This window comes from Cetorhinus maximus, chromosome 20 (genome assembly GCF_964194155.1).
Source record: "Cetorhinus maximus chromosome 20, sCetMax3.hap1.1, whole genome shotgun sequence".
NCBI lineage: Eukaryota > Metazoa > Chordata > Chondrichthyes > Lamniformes > Cetorhinidae > Cetorhinus > Cetorhinus maximus.
Genome location: NC_135898.1, coordinates 76711498 through 76728975, shown reverse-complemented (window position 1 = coordinate 76728975; position 17478 = coordinate 76711498). Strand labels below are relative to the sequence as shown.

The 17478-nt window shown below is 40.3% G+C and overlaps 1 protein-coding gene across 3 annotated transcripts in view; it reads right to left on the bottom strand.

Annotated features, from left to right (window-relative positions):
• The window catches only part of btaf1 (BTAF1 RNA polymerase II, B-TFIID transcription factor-associated), a 115986-nt gene that overhangs the window by 85660 nt on the left and 12848 nt on the right, over window positions 1-17478 (bottom strand). For all 3 annotated transcript variants that reach the window (XM_078564934.1, XM_078564936.1, XM_078564935.1), the window contains exons 2-3: window positions 12859-12982; window positions 626-740 (exon numbers count right to left, since the gene is read on the bottom strand). In XM_078564934.1, the coding sequence (XP_078421060.1) occupies window positions 626-740; window positions 12859-12982 (239 nt within the window). The remainder of the gene's footprint in view (window positions 1-625; window positions 741-12858; window positions 12983-17478) is intronic.

Below are 17478 nucleotides of genomic sequence, written 5' to 3'. Positions count from 1 at the left end.
AATTAAGCTGTCAGTAGTCTGTAGGGAGAATGAGTTATTAGGAAGAATTGTTGATGACTAACGTTCAAATGAACAAGCAAAATCTATAATCTTAGTAGTTGTTTCATATTTCTCCCTTTCAAATGCTATGTTAAACTCCATCATATTATGATTGCTATTAAATAAAAGTTCACACACCATTAGGATGTTAACTAAATTAGGCTCATTACTAAATCTAATATGCCATGGTAATTCATCATGGTGTGGTGTACTATATACTGGTGCCATTATTTCAAAAGCGAACACGTTAGACATGGGAAGGAATCAAAAATTATTAGAATCAGAGTGCTGCAGCAACTGATTGAACATCTGAAAATTCTATGCGGACAGTACAAGGTAAATAGCTGTTCCTTCATCTAGTTTCGTTATTAGGCACATTGAAGGATCATAGAAGCCTTTGGCAATCTAGCTATTACACACGAGGAGCAACACCATATGCAGCAAAATAGCGTTTTAACATACTTGGAATGACTTCTATGCTTGCTTTTATCTCCGTCCATTTTCTTATTGCATAAGTTCCTTATAACTATAAACAATTATCTTGGTTATGAATAGTTATCTTTATGAATGCATAGAATGGCAATACCTTGCTTTATTTTTGGAGTAGGGTTCCATTCAGATACATTTTTCACAATAGCTTCTACAGCTTGGCCAGCTGCAATGCGAGTGTCCCAATTAGGACTGCGTAAATATGTTAACACCTGTGTTTTTGAAAAGAAAAAAATCCTATTTATTTGTGCATTTACAAAATACCACTCAAATAATGTTTACAACAATATTGAAGTCATATTCCTTACGTATTAATTAGTGACCAGATAGATAAAGCAATTCACAGCCAATGCATTATGATATTGACACCAAAGATTATATTGTACTCCTTCCCATTTATGAAGGCTGATCAATTAAGTTGGTGAAAGATTGACTAATCTGATTAGACACTTAAAAGAGATAGGTAATTTAAGACAATATTTTTCATACGTCAGAATTGAAGCAGAGCTTTGGAATCAGCTTAAGTAAAACTTGATTGCCTTTTAAATTAAGAGACGATGCCACTTCTGATCAAGTGCAAATAAGCCTACTTTTACAATTGAACTCATGAATCAGGTGCATATATCAAGTAGCATGACTGATGATAAAGTGCATGTGCTGAACTGAGCCCTGATGCAAAGTTACATTGTTTGCGCTTTGGCTGGACGTAGGACAATTATACAACTGCTGCTCACATGCAGGACTGATCAACAGCTCAAAAGGGAGTGAAAACTGTTAAAAGGGAAGGCAAGGGCACAAATGCTCTTCAAAGTGACCCCATTAATCCTTCACATGACACTCTGGGCAAAGGCACCGACAACTCCACGAACACAAACTACCTTGTACAACCCCAAAACACCTTCCTCGGCTCCAACATCCTCACATGTCCTTCTTCACCTCATCCATCACAATTACTACAGATTCCTTAACTGATAAGTCTTATACACGCACACACCCACTTTTAGTTTAGAATTCGGTACTTGTCTCATTTGCTATTTATGAGCAAATCAACAAAACTTTTGCACATGGTTGAGGATTTCTAGTAAGGTCCTACTGGTCTGAAGAAATCTCCTTTGAGGCAATCTAGTAGAGGAGGCAAGCCTGAGATTCTGCTTCAACCAATCAGTGGATGACGTGACCTGCAGAAACCACCCTCAGATGTTCCCCACAGCAAGTGAAGGCACTGTTTGATTTGCATTATAGACAAGCTGAGCCTTTGCAGAATGGAGCACAACTGTTCACAAACGTTCAAGGGCTGTTTCATTGATGTCTTAAATACCAGGTGGCTATTCTGTATAAGTCCTTGTGTCCGTGCTACTGCTATGGGGGTAATAAATCCCATTTGCGGAATTAGGCTGCTCCATGAAAGGGGACATCCACCACCTGTACCACAAACACTCTGCCTAATGTTGTCCAGATATCCTATGGTAGACTAGAAGGATATGCAGCCATAAAAGTTGAATGCTACTTTAACTGCCATACTCAGTGGTTGACAATGGTGTGAGTTTGCAAATCTTGATGAAGTTGACAGAGATGCTCAATGACATTCTTTGAGAGGTGTAACCAATGCATATCTCCTCAAAGAGGCCCTCATAAGGATAATGTGTCCATAAATGTGTTGGAGAAGGTGGTACCTGGTGGGCTGTTATCCATAGCTATGTTGCCCAGCTCTCCTGACCTGGACATGCTGCTGCAATTCCTCCTGCGTTATGAAGGTATAGAGCAGCATGCTCATGGAGAAAGCCACCCATTGTCTAGTCAGAGTGAGTGCATTTAGGGGTGGGGGAAGTCAGCGGTCCCAGAATATTTTCTGGAAGCGATAGAAAGGATAAAAGGTCAGGTGCTGGTGTCAGCGATTAAAAAATACGAAAGAAACAGGTTTAAAAAGTTCCTCAGAAACCTGTAATCAGGAAGTGAAGTTGGTGTCTTCAGTTCACCAACTTTTCATTTGTACTTGTTTGAAGTGATGGGGTCAGCTGTTAGACTTTTTTTTTGGGTGCAAACTTGCTTGTATCCAGAGCAGGAATTTGTGTACTTGAAAAGTGCAACTAGGCAAATAATTCCTGACGGGTGTATAGCTTGCTCTATTTAAAAAAATGTGGAAGCTTGCATTTATCACAATAAACAGCATAGAAGTACGTGTTAGTTGCACATTTTTGTAATTTTTTAGCCAATGACAACACAATGATGTCCCAAGTGGCGAAGAAATTCAGGGTTAAAAAGGACTGCCCTCCTGGCTTGCTCAGAATTCTCCCAGATGCTGCAGCTGATGATCTAGCTGAAAAGTTCCTCATATGCACAGTTCATACCTACATATATTCCTGGCTATCTTTGATTTAAGCCATGCATTCCCTGGCATCCTTTAGAAGGTCCTCATGTCAGCCACGGGAAATATGGCTGACCAGACCTCCAGCAAAGTTGGGGCAGTGGGGAAGGAAAGAGACCATCAGAGATTCAGAAGGGGAATTAGAATACAAAATGACAAATCCATAGAGAGAGATTATTGCAAGGACTTGAATTTTAAAAAAAGGAGCTGGACAGGTATTTTAGGGTGAAGAACTTAGGGGGTTATGGGTAAAAGCAAGGTGTGGGAGTAAGCACATTGCTCAAAGAGCCAACAGGCTGAAAGTCCTCCATCTGTCCTGCAAGTTTCCAAGATTCTACGACTACCTGAAAGGTTGGGAAAAGCATCTCCATTCACTGCACACAGCCAGTCCAGAGAATAAATATCTACTGGTTCTCTGCTTTTCACAATTTCATTCATAATTTTTCACAGATATCAGCAACAGTTTATTTTAATAAAAGAAATAGGTTAAAGAAATGAATGGATATCAAATGGGTTTATCTTCATACAGTTAAGTAGTAAAATTGTAAAAAAAAAAAGGCCCCTGCACTGGTCCCTGTGGCACACCACTCATCATATCCTGCCAACCAGAAAAAGACCCATTTATGCCAACTCTCTACTTCCTGTTAGCTAGCCAATCTTCTATCCATGCCAATATGTTAACCCCTACACCATAAGCTTTTATTTTCTGCAATAACCTTTGAACTGGCACTTTATCAAATGCCTTCTGGAAATCTAAGTATAGGACATCCACCAGTTTCCCTTTATCCACAGCAAATGTGACTCCTTCAAAGAACTACAATAAATTGGTTAAATATGACTTTCCTTTTACAAAACTATGTTGACTCTGCCTGATTGTCTTGAATTTTTTTAAGTACCCTGCTTTAACATCTTTAATAACAGCTTCTAACATTTTCCTTATGACAAATGTTAACTGGCTTGTAGTTTCCTGCTTTCTGTCTCCCTTTTTGAATACCATCTAGGAGGACAAGGGCAGCAGGCACATGGGAACACCACCGCTTGGAAGTTCCCCTCCAAGCCACTCACCATCCTTTCTTGGAAATATATCACTGTCCTTCCCTGTCACTGAATCAAAATCCTGGAACTCCCTCCCTAACAGCACTGTGGGGGTTCCTGCACCACATGGATTGCAGAGGTTCAAGAAGGCAGCTCACCACCATCTTAGAAGGCAATTAGAGATGGGCAATAAATGCTGGCCTAGCCCACATCCCATGAATGAATAAAAAACAACCCAAAGACTGGTAAGAAAGTGGAACCACAGGAAGTGGGTGAAGCTAGACAAGCATTTGAAGGAGAAGGGAACAGATGGTTTCAATGGTAGATTTAGATGAGAAAAGTTGGGAGGAGGCTCGGATGGAGCCTAAATACTAGCAAGGACTAGCTGAGCTGAATAGCCTGTTTCTATGCTGTATATCCTGTGTTTCAATCCATGAGTGCTCTGCCAGAAGACAGGTCTCCTTGGCTTGTCTGCTGATGCTTCATCCCCAACTGTTTTTCTTGGCAGCTTCCATCAGTTGTGGTTTGCCATTGCCTTACACTCTTGGAGGCAGGGTAAGGAGGCAGTCCCAAGTATACCCCAGCTGGAACAGGAATTCAGCCTGTGATGTTGGCTTAATTCTGAATCACATACTAACCAACTGCGTTAACTGGCCCCAATATCCTATGTAATCTTATGCAAAAATACCAATATATGCACATTACTGAGCTGCTTGCTTTTATTTAAAAAAAAAGAGAAATTTGAGCCTGAACTTTGAATTGTTCAAATCAGTGGAATTTGCTTGGTGTTTCTCATTACAGTCAATACTGTTGAAACATGAGTAGTTTTTATTTAAAAATACTTATCGTCATACCTTTTAATGTGTTGTAGCTTTTATTTTAAAATTTTGTACTTTATCTTCTGAATTTTTAAAACTCTATTGAACAAAAATATTGAAATGTTTTATTCTTGGTGATACTGATACACACAAAGGTAAATGTAAACTGTGATTGAACACCATATGATAAAACTTCAAGGAACATGTTCAGATTTTGCAACAGTAATTGTGATTATTTTTGTAATTATGTCAATAGTGTCCTGAATTGTTGATAGCAGCAAGGCAACTTAAATATTGGTTCAAGAAGAAAAAAAAGACATTCAATTACAGGAGACTTATTCTTAGGAAAGTACAAATAACATCTGAAACTGCAGAGTGTCACATGACTGAATGCCACATGATGAAACTTCCATGAATATATCCAAAGTTGGTAACTCTATTAACGATCTTTTGCAGAAAGCAAAGAAAATGAGGACTATTTGAAAATGTATTTTAATATAATTCATGAGATAAGCATAAATTAATTATTTCTCATAGGTACAAAAGTCTCTCTTTCCTCCTGCACAACTCCAACACAGCAGAGATGAAAAAGGAAAAAAAAAATCAAAAGTCTGCATATTTCTCCTATACACATTGGTATTCCAAAGGACTGTGTCTCACAAATGATCCCCTTTTGGGTTGCACCCAACAAACGCAGCCCGTCCAACTGGAAAATATACACTTTGATCTGAGCAAATTGTATTACATACATCATTAATCCGATTTCCATTCACATTGCGAACTTTTTTTTTTAAAGATTCAAAATACTCTGCATCTGAATGCAATTTTGGAAATAAAAACACCTAATACAATGTCAGAAAGGGTTTTAACTAAATGGAGGCCAACAAATTTCACAACTAGAAATTCAGGTCATATCTTGACCCAGATTTCAGTCCACATGAAGCAAAGGTGCTATCTGCTGACTTTGAAGAAAGCAGCACATAAAGACCTAGTGATCTCAATGGTGTGGATTTCCCAATTCCCAGTGTTACTTTCAATCTGATGCCTGGTCAAGGAGATCACCAAGATGTTCAGCAACAGTGATGTCAAGCAGAGTAAGCAATCAAAATAAAAGCAAAATACTATGGATGCTGGAAATCTGAAAAGAAACAGGAAATGTTGTAAAAACTCAGCAGGTCTGGCAGCATCTGTGGAGAGAGAAACAGAATTTACATTGCAAGTCCAATATGACTCTTTTCACATTACATCCTTGAAATCTGAGCACATAATCTAAGTGACATTTCAGTGCAATACTGGAAGATTATAGCATCGTAAGAGGTGCCACCTTTCATAGAGCACATTAAGCAGAGGCCCAGTCTGGCCACCCGGGTAGACATTAAAGTTTCCATTGAACTATTTGAAGGGAGGTCACCTAACGTTGAAAACAATTAATGCCATTTGTGGAGCATTGCTGTGCACAAGTTTGCTGCCATGTTTGCCATGTTACAATGATTACACTTCAAAAGCTCTTCATTGGCAGTAAAGAACTTTGTAGCATCTGGGTGACATGAAAAGCAGCAAGTTATTTTTCTGCATCTCTTCATCTGTTTGCAACTTTTTAAAAATTTGATCTTTATAGCAATTTTCTTTCCTCTCCTGAAGACAGACTCCTGGTTAAGGTTTGATTCCTCAATTAGCGAGTGTTGACCTGCTATCCACAGTTGAGCAGATTCTAACACTCAAATTAGGCTTACATCTCAAAGCAGTTACGTGGCCAAGTTATTGGACAAACTCAGCAATGAAAAATATTTATACTCTGACAAAAGTTAGTGCAAACAGGATAATATAGGTGGGTGGGGTTTGGCAGTGGAAATTGTAACAAAGCTAATGCACCTAAAGTTGTGTCTCTGACTTCCTAAAACTATGGCCAGGATTTTATCAGTGTTCGCCATCATTACTCTCTGAAACTGACTGCAACTTCAAGATTTAACGAATGAACAGATTAGTGTGAAAATCCTGAAGTTGCAGTCAATTACTTACTGCTCCATCACAAGCTGCTCTGTGGAACCACAACCACCACCACCCCACCCAGCAATCAGTGAAATTAGTTGATGTGGCGAGAACTTCCTTTTTTCAGTTCTCTGGCTGTTAGAAATTCCATTAAAAATTACACCTTCTTCAATCAGATGTAACTGGGTTTTCAATGACAATCTGAGTATAACTGTGCCCTGAAAAAATAATTTTATATTTGCAGAGTGTTGGTAAATGTCTCCAATATAATTACTAGATTTAACTAATTTTTTTAACATGATATTTGAAAAAAATTCTCATGTCAGTTTCTCCTTTCAACCTATTTGTATGTCCCAATCTTTATTCTGATGTGATAAATATTTAAGAAGTGATCTGATTTCAGTGCTTTTCATTTCCTGGCTGGCTGTCTTTGGGAATTCTTTAATGTGATTGGCTCCTTGGACAACTTTATGACATCACTGCAGTTCTACACTGGGAATCCCCATTAAAAAGGACACTACGATCAATTGCATGGCAAAAGGAGCAAAATTCTCAGCACAGAGATCGTGAGAAATCTCAGCAAGGCTTTCTTAGAGATTAGCAGTGAGTGTTCTTGCTTCACTACTGACTGCAAAATCCAAGATATTTGGAATTTTAAGAATATTTTTAGAAGGATTCGCCCACAATATTTCATTTGAGTCACAGAGCTTGCCCTTTTTCATTCTCTTCTATATTTTAAATGAAATTAGTACAAACTAATTGAATAAGTATGCAAAAGTTCTGCTGAGCCCTCTAGGGTTGTTGTTCTATTCAACACACAGGTAAAGAAATAATTCAAATAATTTAAAAACAATATTGCTCATTTAAGTTATTAATAACTGATGGTTCCGTCACAGGTCAGGTGAATAAACTTACCATTTTCCACAAGATCAATCCTCAGTCATCCAACTCTATATTGGTTAAGAGTTGGTATAATTTTAAAGGTTCCATAATTTGAATTTTTCTAATAAGTCAAAAAAAAGTGCTAAATTCCCACTTATTGGAGCTATTTATGTTGCTTTGATTGTTAACACTAAGCCCAATTTTGAAGGGAATAGACAGGCAAACCTGTTGACAAACCATTCCGAATTGTTTTTAAGCTTCTGTTTTAAATTAATATAGCTGTAAGTAGACCTCAAATGATTTTTAAACTATCATTCATTGTGGGTGATTGCTTTGGGTGAGGGTCTATTGACAAACACTACAGAGAAAGCAAGCTCACACAATAGGGAAGATGGGATAATAGGAATATGACCTGCTCCTGGGATTGTAAAGTGACCTAATCACCAAGGCAGAACCAAATAAAAGCAAAATAATGCAGACATTGGAAATCTGAAATAAAAACAAAGTGCTGGAAAAACTCAGTAGGTCTGGAACTCTGAAGAGTCATTCAACTTAAAACGTTAACTCTGTTTCTCTCTTCGTAGATGTTGCCAGACCTGATGAGTTTTTCCAGCTGTTTCTGTTTTTATTTCTAATCACCAAGACCTCTGCCAGAATAGACAATGACCTGACAGGCATTCTGAAACCTTTACTGATATACAAGTATGAACTATGTCCAGAGGGCAATTGTGTTAATTTCCATATATGTAAAGCAGTGTGTAGCGCTTCTTTTTTAAAAAAAGAGAGGACACTCATTTTGAAACAGCAGCTAGAAAATTGAGGTTTGTACTCATCAAATACCAAGACATCTGAAAAAGGAGCTGGAATCAGCGAATAAAGATTATATGTGGTAACCACAGTAATTTCAAAGACAAAGACATTCTGCTTAGAAAAAAATGCAATAGCATTTAAGGAAATTCATTTTAAAATATAAATGATAATTATGGGTGCAAAACAAACTGATACAGGCATTGTTGTTCTGGTTCAAACTTAGGGCTCTCATATTCAAGTCTGAATCTCTTCAGTCTTCACTGCTCCCCATTTGTGTGGTCTTATCCAGCCCTACAGGTCCTGCTCCACCTGCCACCAACTCCATTTCTTGAACTCCTTTTTTCATCCCACTCTTTACTGCGTGCCTTTACTTGCCAGGGACCTAGGTTTCCCACCCCGAGTCCCTCCACCTTTATCTCCCAATACTGTTCTAGGGTAGATCTCTAACCAGATTTTGAGTGAACCATCCTGATGTCACCATCTTTGGCTTGGCATTTTTAAAATTTTTAAAATTATCCCTCTGTGAAGCATAATGGGATGTTTTTGATGTTGCAATACTACGAAAAGGACATCAGGTCTGTGTTCCATAGGTCATTTAGGTGTGTACCATGGAGCCCTGAAGACTAGCTTAAATCCACTTTCTAGGATTTATTCGCAGCATCAAGAACATCATTTTCCAGGCCTTCAGTACACAAAATTCAGTTAGAACACACAAATAAGAAACACAGGTGAAAATAGGGTGAAGTTTATTGGGCTTTGAGGACAGGCTTTCAAGGCTAAGGGACCACAGATTGTTTAGTTTAAAGCATGGACATCCAGTTATTCTTCTTGTGATGATACCCACAGAGGCATGTTATGCATGTTGTGATTTTTCCTCCCAACCTGTTTTAAACGTGGCTGCCAGAGAAATTCAATAATGAAACAGACAGTAAATATATGGTTTTCAATTACTGCATCTTAACAAAGAAGTTCTGTGCATAAGAACCAGTCATACGTTTGCACAAATGCAAGCGCCAAGTGCTTTTCCAGCAGGTTCTGTGCAATTGTATCTGGATCAAGTACAGCTGCAGCACTCATTTTTTAAAAACCTGCTTACCCTGTCTCAAGTAGAGCAGGAATATGTGAATGTCTGGTTCATAATGGGATTTCTAGGGCTAGATGGAGGAACAGAAGGTAGGCCATTTTGTCCCTTAAGCCTGTTCTGCTATTCAAAGAGATCATGGCTGATCTGTGACCTAACTTCATACATTCACCTTTGCTCCTCAGATTTAAAACGAACAATTGATCTATCCGATTTATGACAAATGCACACCTATCCTGGCCTTCTGCTGAGGCCCCCAGCATCACCAATGCCAGTCTTTAGCCAATTCGATTAATTCCATGTGATATCAAGAAGTGGCTGACTACACTGGCCACAGCAAAGGCAATGGGTCTGACAACATCCTGACTGTAGTGCTGAAGACTTGTGCTCCAGAACTAGCCACTTCCCTAGCTAAGCTGTCTCAGTATACGTCCAGTACTGGCATCTATCGGCTATGTAGGAAATTGCCCAAGTATGCTCTGTCCACAAAAAGGACAAATCCGATCCAGTCAATTACTGCCCGTTTACTCTCAATCATAAGCAAAGTGATGGAAGGTGTCATCGACAGGGCTATCAAACAGTGTTCATTCAGCAATAACCTGCTCAGTGATGCTCAGTTTGCGTTCTGCCAGGACCACTCAGTTCCAGATTACAGCCTTGCTCAAAAACATGGCCAGGAAGGTCGAATTCCAAAAGGTGAGGTGACAGTGATTGGCCTTAACATCAAAGCAGCATTTGACAGAATGCACCATCAAGAAGCCCTAGTAAAACTAAAGTTAATGGAAAACAGGGGATAAACTCTCCACTGGTTGGAGTCAGGCCCCAGAACCTTACTGCAGGATTTCCTCAGGGCAGTGCCCGAGACCCAAACATCTTCAGCTGCTTCATCAACAACATCCAACATAAGGACAGAAGTGGGGATGTTCACTATCAGTTTCATTGTAACACCTCAGATAAAGAAGCAGTCTGTGCCTAGGTGCAGCAAGGCCCGGGCAACATTCAAACTTGGGCTAAGTGGCGACTAACATCCATGCCACACAAGTGCCAGGCAATGACCAATGAAAAAGAATCTAATCATCTCCCCTTGACATTGAACAGCATTACCATGCCAAATCCCCCACCAGCATTACCATGCCAAATCCCCCGCCAGCATTCTTGGGGTTACCAATGGCCAGAAACTGAATTGGACCAGCCATGTAAAAACTGTGGCTAGACAAGCAGGTCAGAAACTTGGAACTCTGCAGCAAGTTATTCACCTGACTCTCCAAAGCTTGGTTTGTCATCTAAAGGGCACAAGTCAGAAATTTGATATAATATTCTCACTTACCTCAGTGCAGCTTCAATATCACTCAAGAAGTTCGACACAATTCATGACAAAGCACCCCACTTTCAGCACCCCACCTACCACCTTAAACATTCACTCTCTCCACCAACAGTGGTAGCCATGTGTAGCAGCTACCAGATGCACTGCAGAAAATTGCCAAGACTCCTTCAACAGCACCTTCCAAACCCATAACCTCTACCACCTTGAAGAACAAGGGGAGCAGGCGCATGGGAACACCACCACCTGCGAGTCCTTCTTCAAGGCACACACCCCATTCTGAACTGGAAATATATCACCATTTCTTCAATGTTACTAGCTTATATTCCTGTAACTCCATCCCTAACAGCACTGTGAGTGTACCTACAACACAAGGACTGCAGCAGTTCAGTAAGACAGTTCACCATCATCTTTTCAAGGACAACTGTGGAAGCAGGGCAGGCACATGGGATTTGGACTCCTATTCACGTGGAGGATACACACAAACTGACTAGTTCAGTTGAACAAACCTGATTAGGTGTTAGAATTTCTATGTAATTCTTTCATGAATGCAACAAACAAACCAGATGCAAAGCAAAGCTTCCTCCATTTTGCTGTAACATATCTTAACGCAAATTATGGAAAAACACACACGCGTCACTGATAGGTTGACCAGACATCACAGTTTTGCCAGACAGTCCTGCATTTTGATTAAATGCTCTGGTGTTCCGACAATTTCCTCAAAATGATTCAAATGTTCCAGTTTTCAGCTTTCCGATTTAGTCTGGAGCGGAATGAGTTTGAACTGAAGAATTTAGGTTTATGCATGTGCCCTATATCTGTTGCTTTGCTCCAAAGACAGCACCATTTGAGTGAGCCTGTGGTCAGAGTTTGCCCCACAGTGTGTCACTTTTCCCTGCAGTGCAACATTATATTTCTGGATAACACGTGGAAAGCACTTCTGGGTGAGGTGGGCAGAAAATGGGCAGCAGGAAGGTGGGAGGCACCTGTCCGAATTATTTACATCTACAGAGCGTGGTATCCTCGGGAGCTGGCGGAGAATCGACTTTGAAAAGAAGAAAAGGTACCAATTTATGGCCATTCGCTTATTTCAAATGGTACAATGATAAAACCAGAGAAGGTGTTGCACTTGAGGAGCTGCAAAAGGAAATTTCTTTTATCTCCAAGAATAATTAAAATTCTGAAGGAATAACACTCCATGCTTGTAAGATTAAATTCACATATTACCAGGGAGGTTCTTCAGCACTGATTAGGATGTTAAAAATTCACTTCAATGGACAAGCCCCAACCTTTCCTGGCAGTTTAGTGGATATCTAGAAGTACTGCAACTTCACGCCTTTCATGTGTTTGAATGCCGAATCTCTTGGTGACATTTCAATGTAGTGAAGCTTGTGGAACAGCATTTAATTACTGATGTGCCAATGCCCGAAAGTGCTGGCCAATTTAACCCTTAATAATAGTGAGCACCGGTAGACTCTCAGTTACCCTTACTCAACATCCTGGTCAAAGCTACAGTGACCCATAGTTGTCAGGTCATTTTTCAACATTTTGAAAAAGGGGTAATCTGAAACATTTTCACCCTACTAAAATCCTTTATGATGTAAGGACCCATTTCCGAAACAGTATATTAATTTTATATTATATGGACTCCTACTTTTACCATGAATGCTGACTTGGACTGGCACAATATCAAGACTGCAAAAGCAATTTTAGATTTAAAACTTGAAAAATTTCACAAAAGATGGAGCTAGGAAGGGAATTGTGCAGCAGAAACTCAGGTCTTCTTTTCCTTCTACTGCATAATTATCACTTTCCCTCTAGTCTGTCAAACAAACACAGAAAATATTCAGCAGAATATTCTTTATACTACTACTGCAAAATGCACAATGGATGGTATGTAAATTCATAATATGGTAGTTTTTGTACAAGCACGCTTCGCATTCATTGTAGGTCAGCCAAACATTTTAACTGTAAAACAAAAAGTGAAACGCCAAAACTGAAGACATATGACCAAAATAATTGATCTTACTCTGGATAACAGGTTGTGCAGTTCATGAGGATGAAGTTTAACTACTTCGCCCAACTGTTGAGCTGCTGCTTTTCTAGTTACTGGCGTGGTCCCAGTATCCAGTAAAATAAAGAGACGATCAAGCCTATTGAAAAGAAAAAGTGGTTATTTAGCATTTCAATTCAACATACAGGTAATTTCAAAATACTTTTCAAAATACTAGTGCAGTTTACACAAATTTGAACAAAGTTTTTTTTGAAAAAAGTCAAAAAAGGTCTTCTGTGGGGCAAACAATAGGGTAGACTTAAAGGCTGGGGTTGTAGCCGAAGGGTTTTTAAAAAAATATATACCTCTGTAGCCAAAGCCATAATCTGAAATTAGAGTCTGAAAAAACTACTCATTCACCACTAAGCAAGGTCCTATTAAGGTAACAGAGAAGGACAGAGAGAGCCATTAGGCATCCATAATTAGCTCCAGCCAAGAGGGCGCAAGTTCCACTTTTCAACTGAAACTTGTGCCGAGATTGCGCTATTTGGACATACTTTCGAAGTTGAGTCTGCACTGCAGCAGTGAGGGTTTCAGGCCTGCAGCTGTCTCAAATCATGTTACTTAAAAACTAGTGCTTTCACCAAAAGGCTAACCTAGCATTTGCAGCTAACCCATTTTTCCAAAGATACATTGTTACAACTGTGAAGTTCATAGGATTATGTTTATACAATTATTTTAATCTGGAAATGTATCTTTAAATGTAGGTTAAATGAAAGGAATCATGTGACCTAGACTAGAGTCCGTCTGACAGTTTAATTAAGAGATCAAAGGGAGAGTCACATTGTGTCATTGAAAGGGAGGTCCCAAACGTTAACCTAAATGAGCCACCCTTCCCTGCCACCCCCCACCACCCCCCCAAACTCCCGAAAGGTTTATGTCCTCAAAATAACTGCAGTTCAGTCTACCCTATTGTTTGGACTTAATTTTAGGGAATGAAGCCGGGCAAGTGGTAGAGTTATCGGTGGGGGAGCATTCTCAGGTAGTGATCATAACTCCATTAGATTCAAGGTCGTTATGGAAAAGGACAATGATGGGCCAGAAATCAGAGTTCTAAATTGGGGGAAGGCCGATTTTAATAAGATCAGATATGATTTTGGCCAGAGCGGACTGGGAGCAGCTACTTGTACGTAAATCTGCGTAAGAGCAGTGGGACTCATTCAAGAAGGAAACGGAGAGTACAGGGCCAACATATTCCTGTAAAGACAAAGGGTGGGACCAAAAAATCCAGGGAACCCTGGATGTTGAGGGATATACAGGATTGGATAAAGAGAAAAAGGGAGATTTATGACAGATACCAAGGGCTCAAAATAGTGGAAGCCCTAGATGAGTATAGAATGTGTAAGTGGGAACTTAAAAAAGGAAATTAGGAGAGCAAAAAGGGTGCATGAAAAAACATTGGCAGGTAAAATAAAGGAAAATCCAAAGTTATTACAAGTACATTAAGAGTAAGAGGATGACTAGGGAAAGTGTAGGGCCCATTAAGGACCATAGTGGTAATGTGTGTGTGAAGCCGTAAGACATAGGTAGCAATCTAAATGAGTACTTTGTGTCGGTGTTCACAAGTGAGAGGGACAATGTGGGTATGGAAATCAGGCAGATGGACTGTGATATAATTAAATAAATTAGCATAGAAAGGGAAGGGGTTCTAAGTGGTCTGGCAGGCTTAAAAGTAGATAAATCTCCAGGCCCAGATGAAATGTATCCCAGGCTGTTGAGTGAGGCAAGGGAGGAGATAGCAGGGGCACTGGCAATAATTTCCAATATGTCTCTGGCCACAGGAGAAGTGCCAGAGGACAGCCAATGTGGTACCGTTGTTCAAGAAGGGAGGAAGGGATAAACCAGGGACCTACAGGCCAGTCAGTCTAACCTCAGTGGTGGGCAAACTATTGGAAGCAATTCTGAGGGACAGAATTAATCTACACTTGGAGAGGCAGGGATTAATCAAGGACAGTCAGCATGGTTTTGTTAAGGGGAGATCGTGCCTGACCAATTTGATTGAATTCTTCGAAGAGGTGACCAGGTGTGTAGATGACGGCAATGCATTTGACGTAGTCTACTTGGACGTCAGCAAGGCTTTTGATAAGGTCCCGCATGGGAGACTGATAACAAAGGTAAGAGCCCATGGGATCCAAGGCAATTTGGCAAATTAGATCCAGAATTGGCTGAGTGGCAGGAAGCAGAGGGTGATAGTCGAGGGGTGTTTTTGTGACCGGATGCCTGTGTCCAGTGGGGTTCCATAGGGATCGGTGTTGGGTTCCCTGCTGTTTGCAGTATATATAAATGATTTAGACTTGAACGTAGGAGGGTTGATCAATAAGTTCGTGGATGACACGAAAATTGGTGGGGGGGTAAATAGTGAGGAGGATTACAGGAGGATATAGATGTACTGGTCAGAGGCAAATGGAATTTAATCCGGATAAGCGTGAGGTGATGCACTTGGACAGGACAAACAATGCACGGGAATACAGGATAAATGGTAGGACCCTGTGAAGTACTGAGGATCAGAGGGACCTTGGTGTGCATGTCCACAAGTCCCTTATGGTAGCGGGACAGGTAGATAAGGTGGTTAAGGCGTATTGGATACTTGCCTTTATTAGCTGAGGCATAGAATATAAGAAATGGGAGGTTATGCTGGAACTGTATAAAACGCTGGTTAGGCCACAGCTAGAATATTGCGTGCAGTTCTGGAATCCGCATTATGGGAAGGATGTGATTGCAGTAGAGAGAGTGCAGAGGAGATTTACCAGGATGTTGCCTGGGCTGGAGAGTTTTAGTTATGAGGAGAGATTGGGTAGACTGGAGTTATTTTCCTTGGAGCAGAAGAGATTGATGGGGGACATGATTGAGGGGCATCGATAGGGTAGACAGGAAGGAACTTTTCCCCTTGGTGGAGGGATCAATAACCAGGGGGCATAGATTTAAGGTAAGGGGCAGGAGGTTTAGAGGGGATCTGAAGAAGAATTTTTTCACCCAGAGGGTGGTGGGAATCTGGAACTCACTGCCTGAAAGGGTGGTGGAGGCAGAAACTCTCTTTACATTTAAGAAGTATTTGGATGTGCACTTGCAATACCATGGCATACAAGGCTACGGGCCTAGTGCTGGAAAATGGGGTTAGGACAGTTATGTGCTTGTTTGACCGGTGCAGACTCGATGGATCGAAGGATCTTTTTCTGTGCTGTAGACCTCTATGACTCTATAAACTTGCCAGAAATGCTCCTTCTTCCTCGTGTAAACCATGCTGGCTGTTTTTATACTTAGCATCTTTTCCAGAGTTATATATTTATTCAGGCGGTTCAATATTCATTACTCAGCTCACCCTACTATGGTGCCAGACTCACCAGCTAGTTTCCTAGGTTTCTAATTGCCCTTTCATAGATTATGATACTTCCCTTTCTCCCATCCAAAAGCACAATTATCACTTCAGTTTCCAGGAATTCCTTAAAAATACCTGCTAGAACATACTCAACTTCACTAGCTGCTTCAGTACCATAGAATCCAAACCACGTAGCCTTGGGGCCTTGGCTCACTGAGTCACCCCTTAACTTTAAGTTACCAGATAATATGAATTGAGCACCTTTATGTGAAAAGAAAACTTCAGCTCCCACTTTATTTACTTCACTTAATTCAAACAATTTTTGAAGCACAAATACAGCTTAATCAGGAATAGTGCAAAAGCAAAGTACTGATGCTGGAAATCTGAAATAAAAACAAAGTGATTGCACTTCTGATAGGTCTTCCTTTTTCCTCAACTGAGGATTCTCCCCCACTTTGGTTGACAAGGTCCTCCACTGTATCCGATCTATATCTCACACTTTTGTTCTCACCTCTTCTCCTTCCTACCAGAATTATGATAGGGTTCCTTGGTTCTCACCATCCACCCCACCAGCTTCTTTATTCAACAGATCATCCTCCAACACTTCCTCCACCTCCAGCATGATGTCATCATAAACACATCTTCCCCTGCCCTCTTTCTGTATGCAGAAGGAAACATTCCCTCTGCAATACCCTGGTACACTCTTCAGGCACCTCCAACCCAAGCCACTTTCCATGCAAGAACAGGAGATGGAACATCTACCCTTTTACCTTTTCCCTTCTCATCATGCAAGACCCGAAACACTCCTTCCAAATGAAGCCGTGAACTTCCTGTCACTTGTCACTTCAAATCTCTACTTTGCTCCAACTCTAACTTTTCTGTCCTTGGCCTGTTACAGTGTTCCAACGAAGCTCAAGGAATAGCACCTTATCTATCGACTCTACAGCCTCTGGATTCAACAATTTTAGATGATAACCTTTGTCCCATTTTATTGCTGGTTCAGTTTTCTCTCATTCTTTTCTTAAGCCCTTTACTTTGTTTACTGCTAGACGTTCACATCTCATCTCGACACATCTTTTGTTTCCTTAATGTACCCATTACCACTGACTTTGACTTTTTGAACCATGAAAGTTTTTAATCATGTAATTGCTCCTGTCCACCACCCTATCTTCTTCCTCCCCTAGTTCACTTGCTGAAAACCTATTATATTTTTAACTTTACTCAGTTTTGACGAAAGGTCACAGACCTGAAACATTAATTGTTTTTCTCTCCACAAATAC